Raw genomic sequence first — 23,180 nt, 5'->3', positions numbered from 1 at the left:
TTTAGGGTGGTGGGGCCGTTCCGCCATCTACGCCCTGGAAGCTGGATGACCTTGCCCCAGCACTGATCACAAGTAACCCGCCAACATTTTATTAATAAAAAAATATGCCCTTTCATTAAACTCATTCTTTAAAATAGATCCATTGTCAGCAGGGTATTTATCATCACTGATAAATACATTTTTTTTTTTTCAGTAAACAAGCATCATGTAGGTTCTCATGTATCTCTTGATACAATCAATTCTTTTTTTTCCCAAATTTAAAAGAAAATGCAAACAAATAAAACTATATTATGAATGTCTTAGGAGGTTTGGTTTGCTAACTCTGCATGAGTGTGTACAACCAGAGCAGTAGAGTTGAATAATAATAAGAGTCTGATCCCACTGGCTATTAAACACCACTGAATGAAGAAACCCAAGCAGGCTCTGAGTACTTACACCAATTTAGTAGCGTGAAAGCTTTATTAGCTCAACTACTTGTTTGAACTGAAATTTACAAAAGCAGAGACTAGACGGTTTCACACTTTAAAATGCCATAGAGTAAATCCCTTTGACTTTAAAGCAAATCCTAATAAAGTGCAACAAGCAGTGACATGAAAGGATATTTAGACACTACAAAAGAATGAACATATGTAATAACAAATGCTAAAAGCAGTCAAAAAAAAGACAAATAACTTTCATAAAGGAATGGTCATAAAAGATTGAAATCAGAAAATATAAAATAGATTGTCAGTCTTCACAATGTTTTGAAAAGTGCTGGTCAACTGAGAGTCAAAAGGAAGAAGAAGAAGAGAAACAAAAAAAAAAAAAAAAAAAGGGGGAGGATAGCTAATCATTATCTGTGGGCTAAATGGAGTGCCAATCACGTGGAATAAACAGTCATGTTACTGGTATCCATTTTTGACTTTGTGAAAAAGACAGCTCCCCCCTCCAATTTGTAACCACTTCACCTCGTCACAGACATATGCACAGAGCAGTGACCTACAAATGTAACAGGAATGGCCGGGAGATCTGGTCTATACTATGTGAGACAAGATGGCAGCACTCACCAGGAAAGACCTGGGTGTCTGCTCACTAACACACACAGGTTCACTGAGAGTTGTGACATGAATCCTGATGTTCTGTGCAAGAAAAAAAAAAACTTCTGGCACATAAACTGTACAGAACTGAGGATTTTACCAAAATCAGGTACAGCATAGGAGACAAATGTACTTCCCCACTGGCCCTACAACGCTTATCTCTAGGGTCCTGATGAAATTTGTCCATGTTCATGTAAATACACGTAGAACTGCATGAGAAAGCAAGACGAGTTCTGTGCCATTACAGTCAATGAAACCAAATCTGCATGAAGAAAACACTTCTATCGGCACACATCTTCATGCTGAATTCTAGGAAATTTACTACGTATGTGGCTCTGATGGAAACACCCTGATTGGCAAAAGTACATTTTGTCAAGGGAATAGGGTACAAAATTGTCAGCCAAACGGCGCCTGCATCCAATTAGATGCAGACACTGAACGGGTATTCTGCCTGTCAGATTACAATAGCTCACAGCAGGAGATTCATCAATCTGCACTATTAGGTCGACCTGAATCTTTTTTTTTTTTGATCAGCCAATGAAGCGGCAGAAAAAAAAAAAAAAATCATCCAAATTGTCCAAACAAGCGAGGTGGATGGAGGAATCCTCCCTGCTGTACCATTGTATTCTGACAGCTGGGATTCCTCCATTGTCAGAATACACTGATCAGTGCCTGCAGCCACCTGGCTGCAGGCACTGAGTGAACAAAATGTTTTAAACAGTCCCGTCTGAGAAAAGTCAATCATTAGATACACCTCTCTCGAATGGGAATGGCCATAGATGGATCACAATTCGACTCGTCCCTGCTGAACCGGCTTAATTTTGATTCATCTATGGCCAGCTTTAGAATCTGTTAGCAGGCTTGAATGGAGGAGAAGATTCGGATGCCGCACACCGGATGTAGTCAAAAAAATTTTTCACTTTATTGAAAAAATGGGATCATCAAAATAACAAGACTGTCATGCAGAAAGTACAGATAAGCTGACGCGTTTCGCACTCAGGACTGAGTGCTTACTCATAGCTATGAGCTATGAGTAAGCACTCAGTCCTGAGTGCGAAACGCGTCAGCTTATCTGTACTTTCTGCATGACAGTCTTGTTATTTTGATGATCCCATTTTTTCAATAAAGTGAAAAATTTTTTTGACTACATCCGGTGTGCGGCATCCGAATCTTCTCCTCCATTCAAGCCTGCTTTGCCTAGCATTCAGCCAGCACCTGGAGCTCTTCTGCTCTGAAACTTTTACTTACACCTGGGTCAGTGTCAGCCTGAGCGGTGGAAACACTTTCTTTAGAATCTGTTAGATATCTTTTGCTCCTCCCCTGAACAATAAAAAATCAATATGTGCACAGCCAGCTTAAGTGTGTGTGTTAAATATATATATTTAATGATAAAGCAGAACTCTATGAAAAAATGTTTTTCTCCTTCGCAGCGGGTTTGTGCCCACACTGCATGGGTTAACTGCTTGTTTGGTTCAGGGGCACACCGAAAGGCTTTACTTACCCAATCCTTCAATCCTCTGGAAAACAGCTCTCCCTCATGTCTAGCCGTGGATTGTTCCTGCCGTCCTCACATCCAGAGCTGGTCTATGGGTGGCACGAGGTCAGGAACAGGCCACTCACAAGACTGCTAGTGTGCGGGGGCCGGAGCAGCAGGGACCAGTCTTGTGCTTGGAGGATTGCTGGGTTAGGCAAGTATATTTCCGCTCTTCTCACCCCTAGACAAAAACAAGCAGTTAACCTGTGCAGTGCAGACACAGCTCAACTGCATGGGAAAAAATAAATCCGAATTGTTCTCTAAAGAATCCACACATTGGTAATTTGTAGTCATATGGGGCAAGTTCAGCATAAAAAAAAGGAATGTTTGGATGGATGTTTAGTCATGCCTCAAGAACATTTTAAAGCCACCAATATGAGTTCTGAATAATAAGTGAGGCTCTAAACCATAAGTGTAAAGCTTGCTGCTTATAAGTGTGGAATGATATATAATGGTGCAGCATGGGATGAGTTGAAGATATGGAAATAAAGTGTCGGGAAAAGCCCTAATTTAGGGAAGAAATGTTTATAACCATAGGAATTTATATCAAAAAGTTAGCTGGTTCTCATACTTACGAGTCAGAATGGCTCATCTTTTAACCTCCATGGGCAAACCAGTTCTTATTATCTACAGCTGCCAAATAATGACATTCAACATTACAGCAATCCCATTACAAAGTATTACTTCTTGTTAAGAATACAAATATGCGAATAAGACCTATCAGCAAGCCAAAACCAAGCACTACATTTAGTTTTTCTCTCACATATCTACAACTTGTAATAGCCTGGTTATAGATGCCAGTGTAAACCGTAACTGAGAAAATCAGCTAGCAAGTACTAGAGGGAATGTTATATGCAACTAACTGCCTGGTCCTGGTAGGTAAGACTACATAAGTATGCTTCATTAGCACTTAATGTTGTGTATTAACATACACACATACCCTATAAATTACATGCTTAGTAGAGTGTTTGACACTCTGCAGATAACAGTCTGTGTAAACACCTCGTGCTTCACTAGAGTTATTGTACAACGCATCATAAACAACTAGGAGAAAACAAAATGGCTCTCATGTGCAAATTGCATCTATGAAAGGCTCCAAGGAGTAATAAGTGTTTCAATTAGCATTCAATCTGGGAACGTGGAGTGCGTCGCAAGTTCATTGTATGCCGATGCAACTCTTGCATCTGCCTGATCCTATCTTTCTGCCACATCAGATTAGGAGGCATGGGGTACTTTTGTGTGCCGTGAAGGTATCTGTAGGGGATTCTCACATGACAGGCGGTGGCACGGCACCGAGGCTGAGGCATGGGAGGAAGCAGCATCCAGCGCTTACGCTCAGCACAATATCTGTATGCCTCTTTCCTATACTGCTTGTCTATGTCATCACTGTTCTTCCAACCTCCAATAATGAAGACATCATCCTTGTAGTAGCAGATAGCTGCCCCTTCTATGCCCAGGACTTCAGGAGGCAAGCTCTCAAGAATCTCATTGGAGACCTGCCTGGAAATTTTACTCTGAGCCTCTTCAACAGTTACAGAATAGCTCTTAGGACAGCAGGATGCAGTGTTGTAGAAGTTTGTGCAGGCCACTGACATCTGGAATGCACAGTAATTGTCCAGGATTGGTAAGGATTCTACATCCAGCCATCTACTGCTTTCTATGTCATATCTACAGTTGATCGTTCTAAGCCCATCCTCATTATCGCTGTCCACTGGAGTACGAGCTGTTATGTAAACATAGCGATCTTCTACACTTAAAGCTTTGACATCTCGTAAGATCTTAGGTGCAGATTCTAGGATCTGCCACTTATCTTGCTCTGGGTCATAAACAGTGACGTCTTTGAAGCCTGGGCTGAAGTTTCCATGCCCGCCAATACTATACAAGTTGCCTTTCACAGACATAAGACCGAAGGAATGCTTTCGAGTGATTAAATTGCACACTTGTTCCCATAGATTTCTGTTTGGGTTGTATCGTTCAACAGTCTTGGCAAAGCCAGGTTCCATGGACCCAGCCACGTAGACATGGGTGTCTGTAGCCATAACTGCATGGCCATCAAGGTGATTGTGGATGTGCGGCAAATTTACCCATCGGTCTTCATGAATAAAATACCCAACGCATTCACTTAAATAGTCACCACCTTCTGACACTCCTCCAATCACCATTATTACATCCATATTTTGCCCAAAGCGTGGCAATGATGTCATATGGGTGGCCAATGACTGATTTCCAGCTTGGAGGTTTTCTGATCGTAAAGCATGGCCTTCCACCGCTTCAGCCACCAACTGTAAACAGGCTTCATTTGTTGCCACCAATCTCTCCGCTTTCACATGTCGGGTAAGGTAAGTCGGCTTCATCTGGGAGAGTCGAAGAAGCCTAAACAATTCTTCAAAATATTTTTCTCTTTCGTTAGTGTTTTTCTGAATCCATTTTAGAATTGCTTCAAAAAGTATCTCTTCAGAATCAACTGTGATCTCAGGATCGGAAAGCCAGTCCCGTACAAGATGGAATGGGAGTGTATAGAATTCGTCATCTTCAATTACCTTGTAGAAGTTTCTGCGGATCATGTCAGCAGATTTTAAAGCTAGCTGGTTGAGTGTGTACATATGAGCCAAACTATGAATGGCAACACAGTTTGAGAGGTTCAACTTCTTCTTCAGAAACTCTCCACAGAACTCCTTCAGGCGAAGCAACAAAAACCTAAAGAATACAGAGAACAAGCGTGAAATGTTATACAGGGCAATAAACCCTATCTGAAAAATTTCACATTTGCTAGAGCACCGTCCATCAAACAAAACCTTTTTTTCTATCTTTTGTGGCATGCCAGGGCTACCAATCTCCTGCAGCCCCTTTGCAGCCACTTCTTTTCTACATGCAAGCACTCTATTGATGGCCGAGGGTTTCCCGATGGTTACCATAGTGGACTAGAGCTGCCTTATCCATGTTCCAATTGCCACTTGTATGCTCTATTGGAAGCCCATAGAACAGGATGCCATCGCAGGGGCCCAATTGGAGACAGTGAGAGTTTTGTCACCCTATAACAGGAAGTGACTGAATAAGAAACTTCATCACAGATTGTAATTAAAAGGTGCAGATTTTAAAGTGTGTGTAAAAATCAAAACTTTTTACTTTAGGTTTGAATGGAATGTTGACAGGTTAGAGCAGGGGTAGGCAACCTCGGCTCTCGAGCTGTGGTGAAACTACAAGTCCCACGAGACATTGCAAGACCCTGACCATCACAGGCATGACGGGATTTGGAGTTTCACCACAGCTGGAGGGCCGAGGTTGCCTTCCCCTGGGTTAGAGCAAGGACTAGCCCCCAAAATCACCGGTGTCGGTGAAATATACAGCTCCTTCAATGTCTGCTGCCCCTGGTAAATACAAGTTTTCAATGACTCACTTTTGAAAGCTGCAAAATACATGAAGAATCCAATCAGAAGACATGCTATATGCGCACTAGGGATGCACCGATACTGTTTTTTTTATTGGCGAGTATGAGTACCGATACTTTTAGGCAAGTACTCACCGATACTTTGCGGTGAGATTTGCGTCCATGCAAAATTTGTCACATGCCTGATAAAGGGTCCTGCGTGGCTCACAAACATTGCTTTCTGCTGTAATGATGTGACTGCTGAAAAAAAAGCTTTAGACTCATTTTTGGAGATCTTGGTGTGCTGGCGACATTACTCTCTCATACAAAATGAATGGGCGCAAATTGCACTGCAAATAATCGCATGTGATTTGAACAGGATGCATTGCGATTCATGTCCAAATTGTATGCAGTTTCCTCAGTGCTCCCGTGGGAACCCAGGCTTTTTAGCCTGGGTTCACACAGGAGCAGTGCAGGAAACAGCATGTAATTCTTTACAGTGCGATTTGCGCTCATTCATTTTGTATAGTTTTCAGTATCAGGAGGATTTTCATGAATACGAGCGCTTTTGAAAATACTCGGTATCGGTGCATCCCTAATGCTCACAGTGACTTGCGAGCTGAGTATACACAGCGGGTTCCACGGACTCGATGTCTGCCATCACCCTCGTATTACACAGGACACTGCCTATGTAAACAAGGCAGATTGTCGTCCTGTCAGACGGGAAGGTATTGATTCTGTATTTCTGCTAAACAGAAACACAGATCTTTGCCTTCTCCTAGTCAAAGCACCTCCCCCACAGTGAGTAAGCACAACCTAGGCACAGTTAACCCTTTAATCACCCCTGATGTTAACCCCTTCCCAGCCAGTGTCATTAGTACAGTGACAGGGCATATTTTTAGCACTGATCACTGTATTAGTGTCACTCATCCCCAAAAAGTATCAAAAGTGTCAGTTAGGTGTCCGATTTGTCTGCCGCAATATCACAGTCCTACTATAAGTTGCTGACCGGACCACTGTCATTACTAGTAAAAAAACAAAAAAAAAAATTTATATATTAAATTTGTAGACGCGATAACTTTTGCACAAATCAATATATATGCTTAATGGGATTTCTTTTTTTACCAAAAATATATACCAGAATATATATTGGCCTAAATTGATGAAGTAATTTGATTTTTTACTGGATAGGTTTTATAGCAGAAAGTAAAAAAATAGTTTTTATTTTTATTTTTCAAAATTGTTGCTTTTTTTTGTTGATAGCGCAAAAAAATAAAAAACTGCAAAGGTGGTCAAATACCACCAAATGAATGCTATATTTCTGAAAAAAAAAAAAAAAAAAGGACAAAAATTGTTTGGTGGGTACAGCGTCGCATGACCGTGCAATTGTCAGTTAAAGTAACCCAGTGCCGTATCGCAAGAAATGGCTTGGTCAGGAAGAGGGTAAAACCTTCCGGAGGTCAAGTGGTTAACAGTTAAGGCAGTACTAAAGGCTAAACTTTTTTTTACTGCATTCACGGCATTAAAGTAAAAATACCCCAGAGTACATTCACAACCCTCCTGTCCCCAAAACACTTATCGGTCTTCATCACCGCCAATCCATCCTGTGATGAACCCAAACTTCTGGCTTGTAGAAAAGAGGTGAGTGTAGGGAATAAATAAGCTCCTGCAGCGGTCTGTCAGGAGTTTGTATGAGGGAGGAGAAGCATGGCTTGCTGGGTACGCATTCCTTGATTAACCGGTTCAACACAGGGCATTTTCACCCCATTCCTTCCCAGGCCAATTTTTAGTTTTCAGCGCTGTCGCACTTTAAACGACAATTGCGCAGTCGTGCGACGTTGTACCCAAAAAAATTTGACATCCTTTTTTCCCCACAAATAGAGCTGTCTTTTGGTGGTATTTGATCACCTCTGAAGTTTTTATTTTTTGCGCTATAAACAAAAGAAGAGCGACAATTTTGAAAAAAAAAAAAAAAAAAAAAAAAAAAAAAAAAAAAACACAATATTTTTTACTTTTTGCTATAATAAATATCCCAATTTTTAAAAAAAAACAAATTTTTTCCTCAGTTTCGGCCGATACGTATTCTTCTACATATTTTTGGTAAAAAAAAAAAAAAAAAAATCGCAATAAGCGTATATTGATTGGTTTGCGCAAAAGTTATAGCGTCTACAAAATACAGGATAGATTTATGGCATTTAAAAAAAAAAAAAAAAAAAAAAAAAATTTATTTATTTTTTTTACTAGCAATAGCGGCGATCGCGATTTTTTTTCGTGACTGACATTATGGCGGAAACACATTTTTGGGACCATTCACATTTATACAGCAATCAATGCTATAAAGTTGCATTGATTACTGTGTAAGTGTGACAGGCAGTGAAGGGGTTAACCACTAGGGGGACACAAGAGGTTAAATATGTTTCCTAGGGAATGCTTCTAACTGTAGGGGGCGGGGACGTACAAGGGGAGACCGATCAGTGTTCCGCTGTACTGGGAACACAGATCGGTCTCCTCTCAACTGACAGGACGTGGATCTGTGTGTTTACACACACAGATCCACGGTCCGGCCCGGTTAACGGGCACACGCACCGGGTCCCGAGCAATGCGGCGGGCTCGCTTCCCCTAGGCGGCCGGGAAGCCCAGGCCGTCATATGACGTCCACCCAAAATGGGAGATCCCATCTGTGGACGTCATTTGACAATAGCCGGGTAGGGAAGTGGTTAAGATTAACCACTGGGCACTTAAACCCCCTTCCTAACCAGACCAATTTTCAGCTTTCAGTGCTCTCACATTTTGAATGACAATTACTCAGTCTGGCAACATGCTACCCATATAAATTTTTTGTCCTTTTTTCCACACAAATAGAGATTTCTTTTGGTGGCATTTGATCACTGCTGGGTTTTTTATTTTTTGCGCTATAAATGAAAAAAGACCAAAAAATTTGTAAAAAAAAAAAAACATTTCTTTGTTTCGGTTATAAAATTTTGCAAATTAGTCATTTTTCTTCACAGATTTTGGCCAAAATTTATACTGCCACATATCTTTGGTAAAAATAACCCAAATCGGTGTATATTATTTGGTCTTTGTGAAAGTTATAGAGTCTACAAACTATGGTGCCAATCACTGAAAATTGATCTCACCTGATCACACTTGATTTACTGACGGATCATTTCTCAAGACACTAACAAGCCAGTAAAGTACAAATACCCCCCAAATGACCCCTTTTTGGAAAGTAGACAATACAATGTATTTAGTAAGAGGCATGGTGAGTTTTTGAAGTTGTAATTTTTGTCCCACAATTCTTTGCAACATGAAGATTTTTTATTCTCCACAGAATTGTCACATTAACAGGTTATTTCTCTCATACACATGCATACCACAAATTATACCCCAAAACACATTCTACTACTCCATCTAAGTATAGCGATACCACATGTGTGAGACTTTTACACAGCCTGGCCACATACAGAGGCCCAACGTGCAGGTAGCACCATCAGACGTTCTAGGGACATAAATTACACATTTCATTTCTTGACTACCTCTTACACTTTTGAAGGCCCTGGAGCACCAGGACAATGGAAACGTCCACAATATGACCCCATTTTGGAAACTAAACACCCCAACGTATATTCTATAAGGCATAATGAGTCTTTTGAACATTTTTTTCCACAAGTTTTTGGAAAATGTGAAAAGAAAATGAAAACTTTTTTTTTTTTTTTTTTTTTACAGAAAGTTGTCCATTTATAAGCTATTTCTAACACATAGCATGTACATAGCAAAAGTGACACCCCAAAATACATTCTGCTACTCCTCCTGAGTACGGCGATATCACATGTGGGAGACTTTTCCATAGCTTGGCCACATACAGAGGCCCAACATGCAGGGAGCACCATCAGGGACATACATTTCAAATCTAATTTTACTACCTATTACACTTTTGTGATTCACTGATGGGCACTGTAGTGGCAAGGATGCGGCATGGATGAGAACTGATGTGGCACAGATGAGAATGAATGAGCCATGGTTGTGCATGGTGAGCACGGATGGAGCGTGGATAAACATGGATGAGCCAGAGATAGATAGAGCATGGATGAGCACGGATGAGCCAGGGATGGACGGAGCACGGACGAGCCAGGGATGGACGGAGCACGGATGAGCCAGGGATGGATGAAGTATAGATGGGCACATGTGAGGCATGGATGGGCACATGTGAGGCATGGATGGGCACATGTGAGGCATGGATGGGCACAGTTTGTTGACAAGTGATCGCTCGATCATGTGGTAAAGGGCCGCTGTCATTGGCCTTTACCCCGTTCCGTGACGCGGACTCCTCCAGCCTCATTCAGTCAATTCCTGTGTACATACTCCAGCAGTGACTACTTATTATCAGCTTCCTTATGGTGACTGCAATGGACCAAATCTGTGCCATGGCTGTTGCTATGACCATTTGTAATCCCCACCAGGGGTACATGTGAGGGGAAGACAACATAGAAGTCACCATTTAAAAGGAAGTGCCTGAACAATCTTCATAACAGAATCAAAAAGTATCAGTTTAACAAAAGCTGCAGATTAAGGCCCCTTTCACACGGGATGGATCTGTGATGATCCGCTGTTCATCCGCTGACACCCGCTATCCCATAGCGATGCATGTATGTCCGTATTTCATCCGAAAACTGATGGATGAAATACAGACTTATGGTCTAAATGTGTGAAAGGAGCCTTAAAAAAAAAAAAAAGTTGAAAACCTTTGAAATGACATTAACACAATAACGATGGAACATTTTTGTGATTGGGTTAGATCTAGTTTGTCTTGGTTACATTTGTTACCAGTACCCATTACTATCTCAAAGTTCTTTGAAGTGGAACTAAACCTAATCTTTACAGCCAAGGAAGCCGCTATCTTAGGCCCCTTTCACATGAGGCGGACTCCGCTTCCACGGAGTCCGCCGGCTCAGCGGGAGATCAGTCCGTTGATCTCTGCTGAGCTGACGGATGACAGGTCCCTCTCTGCTTAATGAGCGGGGAGGGGCTTGTCAGGCGCCGCTGACGCCTATGGAGGGATCAGATGAAAATGGACAGCATGTCCGTTTTCATCAGATCTCACCTGATCCGATAGCGACGGACCTGGACGTAGGGCCATCCCATCTGCTTTTAGCGGATCGGACCGGGTCAGATGTCAGCGGACATGTCTGACATCCGTCGCTCCATAGGCTAACATGGAGCGCCCGTTCAGGTCTGCCGGCAAAACTGACAGGCGGACCTGAATGGTCCGATCGTGTGAAAGGGGCCTTAGGCTGGTAATATACTGTTTGAATCTCGTCTGGTTCAGCAGGAATCAGCGGAGATTCAAACCGTTAATGTGGCTGAATGTACCAAGTTGATAGATCGATAAACTTGGGTAGAACCAGTCTGCTGGAATCGCTTCCAATCATCACAAGCTGCAGCTATAACCACTAGTAATAACTGCTGCCCCCCCGCCAGGAAAAGACAATTGCTGATTCCCATGTCAGCACTGTCTGTGTTGATGGGAGAATCATGCAACTCTGCAGGAAAGAAATTCGCACCATCCATGGACGGCCTTAGCCTCTGTTTTGATCTGTGACACCAGCCATTTAATGGTTTGACAGTTTGGTTGAGAACACAAGCAAATGTGAGAGTTATCATTCACAGCATACTTTGAATGTAGCCATTTTGGGAAACCATCAATTTGATTGGTTTAGTTCCACTCTACCTTTAAGACTAGATTTACACCCATTTTAAGGGTGAAACATGATGCCAAGTGGACCCCCAACTCCAAAACAGCATGCAGTGATCCTTTACACCCCACATAAGCTCAGCACTGTGAAACTGACAGCTTGACTGTTGCTGCCTCTTGATGGCTAGTGATGGGGGTGACAAAAAAGGCAATTTTACAGGCATCCATGGTAAACCACACACTGCCGGTGGCAGGATCGCTAGGGACAAAGCCATTAGCCTTGGGGGGGGGGGGGGGGGATTCACCCTATTATTTGTACTGTTTGCCCTCATCACTGGCAGTGAAAAAACAAATCCAAAATATTGATTTGTCACCAGAATAATAACTATGAGTAACCACTGGGTGGCAATGTGGAGGCTTGTTTGCTAGCAAGTTAGATGGTGCCACATCCAAATATTAAGACAAAACAAGCAGAACAAGGATCATGAACATTACAGGCACCACAACTTCAAATTCAATAAAACATATTATTTTATGAATAAGACAATTAAAAACCATTATAAATACAAAATGTATTTATATTATTAATATAGAAAGGTAACCCCAATGGTGATTAACTTCTCATCAGGCTGAATAGATGTTTAACAATAACAGTAATCGGGGGGTGGGTGGGGGGGTTCACCATCTCCACAAATACAGCTCAGCATGTAAATAGGGTGCATTAATAGTCTAATAGCTAGTTTTCATTTAGTTGCCTCCTGGGGTGTGTGACGTAGCCACCCAAGGAGCTGTTTGTGTTTGTCAGCCTCCCTCCACAAGTGTGGTGCAATCTGACCCATACACACACACTGCGAGGAAATCTCCGACAGATCCCAAAGACCTGGCAGAGCCTCATGGGGTGTCTGTGCATGTGCAGGGATCTCAACTAAAGATGGCGGTGCTGAAGAGGGGCAAAGGCAGAGATTTTGCTTTAAGAAAGACAACGCCGGACTTAAGTATCCGTTTCTGACATTTCTTAAATACATGTAAGGAAAAATCAGCATTTTCCTGCCAGAAAATTACTTAGAACCCACAAAATTATACTATATTTTTTGGCAGAGGCCCTGGAGAATAAAACGGTGGTTGTTGCAATTTTTTTACATCACACAATATTTGTGCAGCCTTTTTTAAAACACAAATTTTTAGCACAAAATACACTAAGAAATTTTAGTGCACACTAATGCAATAGAATACCTACATTTTTTAAAGAGATAAAAGATGTTACGCCGAGTAAATAGATATCCAACATGTCACACTTTAACCACTTAAGGACCGGAAAATTTTACCCCTTAATGACCAGACCATTTTTTGAGATTCGGCACTGCGTCGCTTTAACGGACGATTGCTCGGTCGTGCGATGCTTTAACCAAACAAAATTGATGTCCTTTTTAATAGAGCTTTCTTTTGGAGGTATTAGATCACCGCGATAAACAAAAAAAAAGCGACAATTTTGAAAAAAAGACAAAAAAAAAAAAAAAAAACAATAATTTTACTTTTTGCTATAATAAATATCCCCCCCCCCCCAAAAAAAAAAAAAAAATATTCGCAATAAGCGTACATTGATTGGTTTGCGCAAAAGATATATTGTCTACAAAATAGGGCATAGATTTATGGCATTTTTATTATTATTTTATTTTTACTAGTAATGGCGGTGATCAGTGATTTTTAGGGGGACTGGGAAATTGCGGCGGACAGATTGGACACCTAACTGACATTTTTTACACTTTTGTGGGAACCAGTGACATTATTACAGTGATCAGTGCTAAAAATATGCACCATTATTGTACTAATGACACTGGCAGGATAGGAGTTAACATCAGGGGCGATCAGGAGGTTAAATGTGTTCCCTGCAGGTGTTAACTGTATGTGTGATCTCCCGTCAGAATGGAGATTTGCCTTGTTTACACAGGCAGATCCCTGTTTTGTCACTGCGGGGAATGATCGTGGGTGGCAGGCGGAATTCCAGCCGATTGGCTGGACAGTGGGCGTGCACCCACAAACTAGAGTTCCCGAGCCAACTTACGACGCAGATTCGCGGGAACATGCCGACCTGCCGCGGTACAAAGACAGCGGCTAGTTGGCAAGTGGTTAAAATGACATATGCCTGTGGAACAAACTATGGTACCACACTCATAATCGGGACACCGATGAGCCCCCCCACTCATAATCGGGACACCGATGAGCCCCCCCCCCACTCATAATCGGGACACCGATGAGCCCCCCCCCACTTCTAATCGGGACACCGATGAGCCCCCCCACTCATAATCGGGACACCGATGAGCCCCCCCACTCATAATCGGGACACCGATGCGCCCCCCCCCACTCGGGACACCGATGAGCCCCCCCACTCATAATCGGGACACAGATGAGCCCCCCCCACTCATAATCGGGACACAGATGAGCCCCCCCCACTCATAATTGGGACACCGATGAGCCCCCCCCACTCATAATTGGGACACCGATGAGCCCCCCCCCACTCATAATTGGGACACCGATGAGCCCCCCCCCACTCATAATTGGGACACCGATGAGCCCCCCCCCACTCATAATTGGGACACCGATGAGCCCCCCCCCACTCATAATTGGGACACCGATGAGCCCCCCACTCAAAATTGGGACACCGATGAGCCCCCCCCACTCATAATTGGGACACCGATGAGCCCCCCCCCCCCACTCATAATTGGGACACCGATGAGCCCCCCCCCACTCATAATTGGGACACCGATGAGCCCCCCCCCACTCATAAATCGGGACACTGATGAGCCCCCCCCACTCATAAATCGGGACACTGATGTTATAGAGGTTATTGGCTTTCCTCTCCTCACGCTATCAGCGTGATGAAAGGAATGCTGATAACCGGCTTGTGTTTACATTGTGATCAGCTGTCATTGGACACAGCTGATCCCCTGGTAAAGGGCCGCTGTGATTGGTTCTTTACCCTGATCAGATGAGTCCAAAAGACACAGTTGTCACAGAGCGTGGCGAGTAAGCCTGTGCTGTAGCTATCTTTGGTGGTTAAGGGGGAACAGTAAAAACTCAGCTGACCCCCCATTAAAGGTGTTGTAAACCCTCGTGGCTTTTTTACCCTAATACATCCAATGCATTAAGGTGAAAAAACGTCTGTCACTGACCAGCCCCCCCCCTGTAACTGCCTTGGCAGAGACGTGCTCTCCCTCTCTGCCTGGGGTTCTCAGCTCTTGATTGGATAGATTGATAGCAGTGCAGCCATTGGATCCCGCTGCCGTCAATTAAATCCAATTACACGGGGGGCATGGCCTAGTCCGGCATTCATGTCTATGGACACAAATGCTGGACTCGGGAGAACGCTTCTTCTAGGCGGGGCTTATGATGTGGGGAGGAGCCGTGAGAGATGCCGGGGGACCCCAGAAGAAGACGTTTGGGGCCACTTTGTGCAAAACGAGCTGCACAGTGGAGGGAAGTATGACATGTTTGTTATTAAAAAACACACACCTGAAGCTTTACAACCACTTTAAAGCGGAGGTCCACCCAAAAATGGAACTTCCGCTTTGAGTGCAGGTGACCCCCTGACATGCCACATTTGGCATGTCATTTTTTTTGGGGGGGAGCGGATACCCTCTTTTCAGGGGCTGCCACTTTCTTCTGGCGCACCACAGCATCAGAAGGGACATCACCTCTTCCCTCTCCCTCTAGAGTCTAGGCAATCATCTGGGACATGTCACAGGTCCCAGATGATTGCGCGGCGAGTCACGGCACACAGTGCGGCTCGTGCATGCGCAGCGGGTGCACGGCTGTGCCCACAGTGACAATGCCAGCGATGCCGAGCGGAGGGGGAGAGGAGCGGGGCTTCCGATCCCCCGCATCGCTGGACCCTGGGACAGGTAAGTGTCCGATTATTAAAAGTCAGCAGCTGCAGTATTTGTAGCCGCTGACTTTTAATTTCTTGTTTGTTTTTTTTAAGGGGAACTCCACTTTAAGTTACAACAACAGGCAGTGGTTGGGGGGAGTACATGTCACTGGTAGGGATTGGTGGGTGCTCAGCCCATCCAGATGACAGGAAAGTGGAATGCTGGATGTTTGTCAGCAAAGATGGAGTGAAATCACCTCCTCTGAAAAGTGATGCGAGCACAGATCGCTGTTCAGAAGAGCAGGAGAGGTGAGCGTACCTGTCAGACAGCTCGAGCACCTCATGTACATTGCCGGTACACACCCGGATCTGTCCGGTGTACATATACTGGATGACCGCCTCCACCGTCTCCAGGTCCGGTCCGGGCTCCGAGCTCCACTTCATCTCCACCCGGCCGGAGCGGGACTCCTCGAACTGTCCGGAGAGGAGCGGGGCGAAGTAGTCTGTAGCGGCGGCCAGTACGGAGCGGTGAGCCGGGAACTCCCTCCCTCCTCCCCCGAATACCAGAGTCATATCACAGAACAGGCCCTGCTTCCTCTGCTCGTTCTGCCGCCATGCCAACTCCGAGCAATGACTCTCTGATAGAAACACCTCCGCCTCACCATCCTCTACCGCTCCGTCCCTCACCTCCCCGTCCTCAACACCACCCCCTGTGTGCTGAGGAGACGACATCCCTACAGCCGCCGCCATATCTGTCTCTAAGGAGGGGGACCGGCCTGACAACCGTCACACGACACCGCCCACTAACGTCATACGTCACACAACACCGCCCCTACCGTCACCGGCCATTCACGTCACGTAGGGGGGGTGGGGGTGTGTGTGTGTTTGTTATTTAGACGCTGGACTGTACTTTGTAAGGCCCGACCAGGCAGTGTAGGGATGGATGGATGGAGTGGATAGTGTATGTAGGAGGCTGGGAGCGTCCCACAAGACTTGGAGCTCTGATTTCTACCAGGGGGCCTGGCCTGTGTACTGGTGTTTTGGACCGAACAGAACCGCTCGGTAGTCTTGTTTCTGTCCCCCTGGCCAAATTAACCTTCGATGTGAAAATGTGCACATTTAATCACAAATCACTGACACGGACACGTTCAGTAAGTTTGGTACTTCTGACGTTTATTTCCTGGGCTCAAAAATGATATATTGAGAGCCGGATGTTTCGTTATCAAATCAAATATCGAATAAAACAAGCGTGTACAAACCGCAAATTATACATATTCTTTATGGTGACAAAATGTAAGCTTTGCTGGGTTATATCTGTATAAGGAGATAGCAGACTATCATAGCTAATTATGTCTTATTTTCAGTTCCTGTTTGTCTTGAGTGTAGCCTCATAGGCCTGAAAAATAGTTGCAATCTTCTTAACTTTGTTCTTTGTACTTTAACTCTTGTAGTTCTGTTTCACATGAAAGGAGAAGCTGGCAGACATCTAATTTGAGCATGATTAAGGCTAATAGCTGGTTATAAGAAAATAAGCACTTATATCTATGCGATTATATTAGAAATAGGCATTTCACAATAACGCTCATAATCACATTCCATTACAGTCCCCCCTTGAAATGTGTATTTTCTAAAACTGTCCCTCACACTGGAGAACAACCTGTCATTTTCACCCGGCTCATTTCACTGACTGCAACTCTTTTAAGCTGTATGTAGAGAAAGGGCTGTAACTAGCTCACCACCCCCCTCAATACAGCTGGTGAAACGCCGCCAGGTGCTATCTGTCCCTATAGCCCTACGGTGTTGCATCTCGGGGAAGGGTGACTGTAACAGAGCGTAATGTGTAACTTTCATCATGGGTTTCATCAAGCCCTACATAGACATCGTCATCATCTGGGATCTCTTGGTTCACAAATGTGGGGATATTTTGGTCAACCGCTTTTTCTACACACTTCTTAATACAGGGAAAGACACAGCAGATTATGGCAGCTATTGTCAGGACGGCTATCCCTATCTGGGTCAGAAGTCCCTGCCATCCTCCTTTTAGCCAGGTAAAATACTGGTCCCATGGGTTGGTGAGCCCTGAATTCTGTTTTAATTCTTTGGACAGATTCTCTAGTTTTTGGATGGCTAAAGTCACTTTACCATTTGGGCCGGTGTTGTCTGGGATGTAAGTGCAGCATGTACTTGTCTCAGGGATCATCTTGCATACACCCCCCTTCTCAGCTAGGAGCATGTCTAAGACCATACGGTTTTGGAAAGTCATGTGTGATGCTGCCTCTAACTGTTCGGCCAGACCTTGGAGTGCGTCCCTGGTGTAATTGACAAATCTTTGCTGGTTGTAGTAGATGTAATTTATCCAGTCTACATTCTTGTTTACAGTGATAATGGGAATCAGTGACTCGAAACCTGCTGCTACTTGGTCTCTTGCTTTGAATTCATCTGGGACCGCCCTTGGGACCCCTATGGCGTCTATGTATGCATGGGGGTCAAAGCTTCCTGCTGGGGCACGCCTACGTTTCCTGTTGGGTTTGGGTACATCGCTTGCTTCTGGCTCTGGGTTCTCTGAGAAAATATGCAGGGGCATTATGGTTTTAGCCATTGCACATTCTCCTGTTCACTGTCCTGTCATTCTACTTCTAACTCTCATGTCCCCACAAATCCAGTACACATCTCCTAGGGACTGGACTTGATTCTGCACTAGGTCTGCCGACACCTTACTATAAGACTCGCAGTAACCCTCAGTGAAGTTCCCAAGGGGTTTTCCCACCCCATGGTACTTCCCATAACATGTATAATTGCCAGGATATATGGTAATACCTTCTGCTGGTTTAGGGGCTTTAGTGACTATGGGGTACTCCTTTTTCTAATACTCGCATAGGGAGTGGTTTGTAGCTGTGTTTGTGAACAAACTAAGGACACAGGTCTCATGTTCTGGGGGTATGTTAAGGGGGACTGTTCCTTCATAGGTTCGGATTTTGTAATCTGTACCTGGAAGTATCTTACTATAAGGGGATATAAACGTGGCAACATGTGTGTTGGATGAGTTGTACCAGAATTGAGTTATACCATTTTCCTGTTTAATGGCCACCTCTTGGGTTTGAGTAAAGATTATGACAAAAAGGATAAGCAGGATCATGGTTTGGTCTCCTCAGCCTCCTCTTCGGGCACGGGGACTTTCTTGCAATGAGAGGCGTATATCCACGAGTTCTTTCCGGCCGCTTTTACTGATGTGGTGGTTGTCAGAAGGACTTGGAAAGAACCATCATATCTGGGTTCAAGGGTGTGTTTCCTCAAAAACTTCTTTATCAGGACCCAATCACCAGGGACCAACTTGTGCGATCCTGTGTCTAACTCAGGATCTGGAATGGAAGAAAACACTTGCGCATGGATACGGGTTAATTCTCGAGATAAGGCAGTCACATAATCAGTTAATACATCAGATTGCAGTTGCAGCTGTTGTGGAAAGTAACAACCCAGTCTGGGGGCTGAACCAAACAATATCTCATAGGGTGACAAACCATGATTTCCCCTTGGGGTGTACCTGACACTGAACAAGGCAATGGGTAGGCTGTCTAGCCAACTCATTCCTGTTTCCTGAGACATTTTTAGCATTCTAGACTTTATTGTGCCATTTAGTCTTTCCACCTTCCCACTACTCTGAGGATGGTATGGAGTGTGGAAAGCTAGTGTGACCCCTAAGGCTGTCCATATCTCCCTGGTTACTGAGGCCGTGAAAGCCGGCCCCTGATCACTCTCTATAACCTCTGGAACACCATATCTGCACACTAATTCTGTTAAAAGTCTTTTAGCTGTGGTGTTCGCCGTCATGTTGGTAACGGGATAGGCTTCCGGCCTACGTGGCAGATGCGGTCTCTTGTTTAATTCAGTGATTCCTTCAACTTCTGTGGCTCCTTTTTTGATCCACACTTCTTTTTCCTCTTTGTCAGTTGTCTCTTGTTGCTCCTTGAGGTGAGTCCTGTTTACAGGAAGGTTTTGTAGAATCATGGTCATTTGTGTTGTCTCTTCAGGGCTGTCTATTGGGTCATCCAGGATAGGTGCATTCACTCTGCTGACCACTTCTCGCGTTCCATCTGCAGCTTGCTTTGCGGCAGTATCTGCCAAATAATTGCCTCGTGCTTCTTGGGAAACCAGTTTGCCATGTGCTTTCACTTTAAGTATGGCCACCTGCGTTGGGAGCAGTAAGGCATCCATCAGGTTCTTGATAGCTGTGCTGTGTTTTACAGGAGTTCCTGCTGCTGTCAGGAATCCTTTAGTTTTCCAGATGATCCCAAAATCACAGGCTACTCCCAGAGCATATCTTGAGTCTGTGTAGATGTTAGCTCGTTTTCCTTCTGCCAACTTGCATGCCATAGTTAGGGCCTGCAACTCTGCTTCTTGTGCAGACATGGAGGGGGGTAACGCTGAGGCTTGTTTCAGCATCATCTGCATATCTGGAACCATCCACAAAGATTGTCAGGTCAGGATTTTCAAGGGCAGTTTCACTGACTGTCGGCAGGTGTGATGTGTGTCCATCTTCATCACTTCAAAACAGTCATGGGCGGTATAGTGGTAATCATCTTCCACAGAGGTTCCCCCCTCGAGAAGGGGAAGTAGAGTGGATGGGATGAGGGTATCACATCGGAGAATGGTGATGTTGTCAGGGGGAGGTAAGGCACACTGGAGTCTGAGGTGCCTTTGTGAAGACAGGTGTCTGGGTTGGATCTGGTTCAGGATGGCAGTGATGTCATGAGGAGCAAGGAGGATTAAGGGGTGACCCAAGACAAGGTCCGCAGTCTTGTCCAAGAGAACTTGGGTTGCAAAGACGGCTCTGAGGCAGGAAGGTCCCCCCTTGATCACTGAGTCCAGTTGACAGGAGTGATACCCTGAGTCTGTTATTATGGGCCTGAGCCAAAACTTCTGTGACATGTCCTTGCCTCTCTGAGACAAACAGTTTGAAAAGTCTTGAAAGTCTTTTAGTCCAAAAGCAGAGGCTGTTGAGAGGATCTCCTTCAGAGTTTCAAAATTGTCCACAGCTTCTGGAGAAAGCAGGAAAGGGTCAGATCTCAGGGCATCATAAAGGGACTGCTTGACCTTGAGGCAAAGGGATGCCCTTGATTGCAGCAACTCTTTCTTCAGTGAGATGTCAGGTGCCTTGGGAGATGCAGAGGCCTGGGAAAATCACCTTCTTTCTGGACTTTTTGCTTTTTAAGGCTTTGCAACCTTGCTCAACCAGGTAGTGGAGGAGACTTTCTGAGAATATGGAGGCGTCACCGAAGGAATCTGCACACAGCAGGAGGTCATCTACATATTGGAGAAGTACAACATCTGGGTGTAGTCTCATCCATGTGTCCAGGATGAGAGCCATTGCTTTGGCAAATTGAGCAGGGGAGTTCTGGGCACCTTGTGGCATAACAGTCCAGGTGTAGCTCTGCTAGCAACATGTGGGGATTGGGGATGGTGGGGGTCTCCAGGATGGTAGCTTCGTTCACTGCTCTGAGGTCTTGTACCATCCTGTACTTTTCTGGTTCCTCTTTTGCGGTTCGCATCTTCACTGGGAACAGTGGTGTGTTACAAGGAGATTTACAGGGTACCAAGGCTCCATTTGACAGAAGAGCCTCAACTTGTCTTGAGATGGATGTCGATTGTGCAGGCTTCAAGGGGTATTGTGGTTTTCTGGGTAGGAGAGCCCCAGGCTTCAGTTGTACCATGACTGGCGGCACTTTCAGATGTCCTATGTCTTCTGGCCCTGTGGACCATAGGCATGTGGGGACCCGATCCAAAACTTCTTCGGGGACTTTAGGTTCGTCTTTTCGGTTCAGGGATAACAGGAGTGGGATGAAGCAGAGTACCGATGCGTCATTGATGGCCAGTGGTGAGGTGATCAGAACACCACCATCAGGTTGGAAGGAGATAGAGGCTTGGAGCCTGGACAGAACATCAGTTCCTAGTAGGTTCAGGGGGCATGTGGATGAGACCACAAATCTCGCTAATAAGTCAGGAAAGTTGCCGACTTGCAGGGGGCGGGTCAACGGGCTCTTTCTGGTCGTTCCATCAACCCCTACACATGCTATGTTAATGTCCGATAGGAATGAGGTATTGGGTAATTCTTCTGCCCTGATTACAGACTGGGCTGCACCTGTGTCATGACAGGGGCAGGTGACACAGGCTTGCCGGAATCCTAGCGGAGAAGGTCCATGTGTTCCGAAGTGGGGTGTGGCGGTTGGTGAGGTGGGTCCTGAGATTCTTGGCGACGAGTGTGACTGGTTCTGTATGGCCCAGTTTGACTGTGGTTGGGATTTGGGGGACTATGGGTGAATTTCCATGGGCTTCGGTATTCCCTTCTGGAGTGGCTGGGTCTTTCGCAGTTGTAGCAAGCAGACACATGGAGTTGGTACTGGTGGGCGCAGATAGGGTGTGTCAGAGGCCATCATGAGAGGAGCTACTCTCTACTGTTCTGTGAGGATTCTGGACCTAATAACTACTAATAACAACGTCTCAAGCTCAAAGTTGTGGGTTCTCTATACTCAAACCCTTTAATATTGACTCTTTAAGACCTGAAATTAATGCGGCAGCTAACATGTGTCTATGCTCTCTCTTCAGCACGCTAAAACTCAAATCAGTAAACTTCTTGTACACATATTGACTTCAGGCATTTTAGAGTAGAGATGTGAACCATCTCCATACAGAATAATTTTTTTATAGGGAGCCTTGGTCCAGCCGATCTCCACAACATAGATATTTATCTTTCTTTCTAAACATTCTAATTAGATACTGACTCTTTTTTTTTTTTTTAGAATACAAAACGCTGTGAGGAAAACTAGCGCATAGATTTAAGCAAAGAAAGCACTTCCTCTTTTGCTTTTCTGGCATAATGCCTAGAATACATAAACTTCCTCTTTTGCTAATACAACTTAAACACAATTAAAACCAAAATAAATTCAGACTCTGACTGAAATATTCATAAATATTCAATACATCCTATACATAAATTATTTATTCAATTAAAATGCTACATTGGTTGCTACTATGCACCATCACTGGAAACATGTGGGCGGGTTTCGGTGTAGGCGGTTGCATAGGGCGTGTTGCCACAGGGAGAGGTGTCACTTAGAACAGAGGGGTGGTAGACGAAGGGCAGTGTCTACTTGGGGACCAGACGCCATTATAAGGCGGTGGCTGACTACTTAGCTTTCTCTTTTCTAATTTTCTTGTACATGTACACGATGCAACCATTTTGGTTCCATCCACCCTCTTCTTCATGAATAGCGTTTGCAACTTTAAACCAAGCATCTGCTGCCCGTAGCAACCTATAATCTGACAACAGACCTTATTTACGTTTCAAAAAACAGTACGCCATTCATCTACTTGTGATCTCCCACCCAAATGCATATCAATTCCACAAACTTTTGCTAATTTCTTTCCCTTTTTTACAGCAGCCTCTCCCTCCCATTCTAATACCAAATCACAAGCCAAACTGCCCTCTGTGGGCATAATTAACTTATTTCCCATTTCACACAACTCTTGAATTGAATAGGAGGAGAGGAAAGGAAGAAAGGTTGAAATAAAACAGAAAATAAATGAAGATGTGCAGTGACAGGGTGATATAGAAGACGAAGAAGTGAAGAGATCTCTGTTAAATCTGCAAA

At 44.5% G+C, this 23,180-nt stretch overlaps 1 protein-coding gene across 1 annotated transcript; it reads right to left on the bottom strand.

Moving 5' to 3' along the window:
• Nucleotides 1-2,141: 2,141 nt before the first annotated feature.
• KLHL11 (kelch like family member 11) lies at nt 2,142-16,353 on the bottom strand. The gene is made up of 2 exons (XM_073608226.1): nt 15,854-16,353; nt 2,142-5,307 (listed from the first exon to the last, which is right to left on the bottom strand). The coding sequence occupies exons 1-2, from the start codon at nt 16,282-16,284 to the stop codon at nt 3,729-3,731; spliced, it is 2,010 nt and encodes a 669-aa protein (XP_073464327.1). The 5' UTR covers nt 16,285-16,353; the 3' UTR covers nt 2,142-3,728.
• Nucleotides 16,354-23,180: the final 6,827 nt, after the last annotated feature.

The sequence above is a fragment of the Aquarana catesbeiana genome, linkage group LG12 (genome assembly GCF_042186555.1).
Source record: "Aquarana catesbeiana isolate 2022-GZ linkage group LG12, ASM4218655v1, whole genome shotgun sequence".
NCBI lineage: Eukaryota > Metazoa > Chordata > Amphibia > Anura > Ranidae > Aquarana > Aquarana catesbeiana.
This window is presented reverse-complemented; position numbering and strand designations above follow the sequence as displayed.

Coding starts and splice junctions, on each gene's coding strand:
- KLHL11 (XM_073608226.1), bottom strand. CDS start 16,284: ATGGCGGCGGCTGTAGGGATGTCGTCTCCTCAGCACACAGGGGGTGGT. Junction 5,308..15,853: donor GTGCTCGAGCTGTCTGACAG/GTACGCTCACCT, acceptor TGTATTCTTTAG/GTTTTTGTTGCTTCGCCTGA.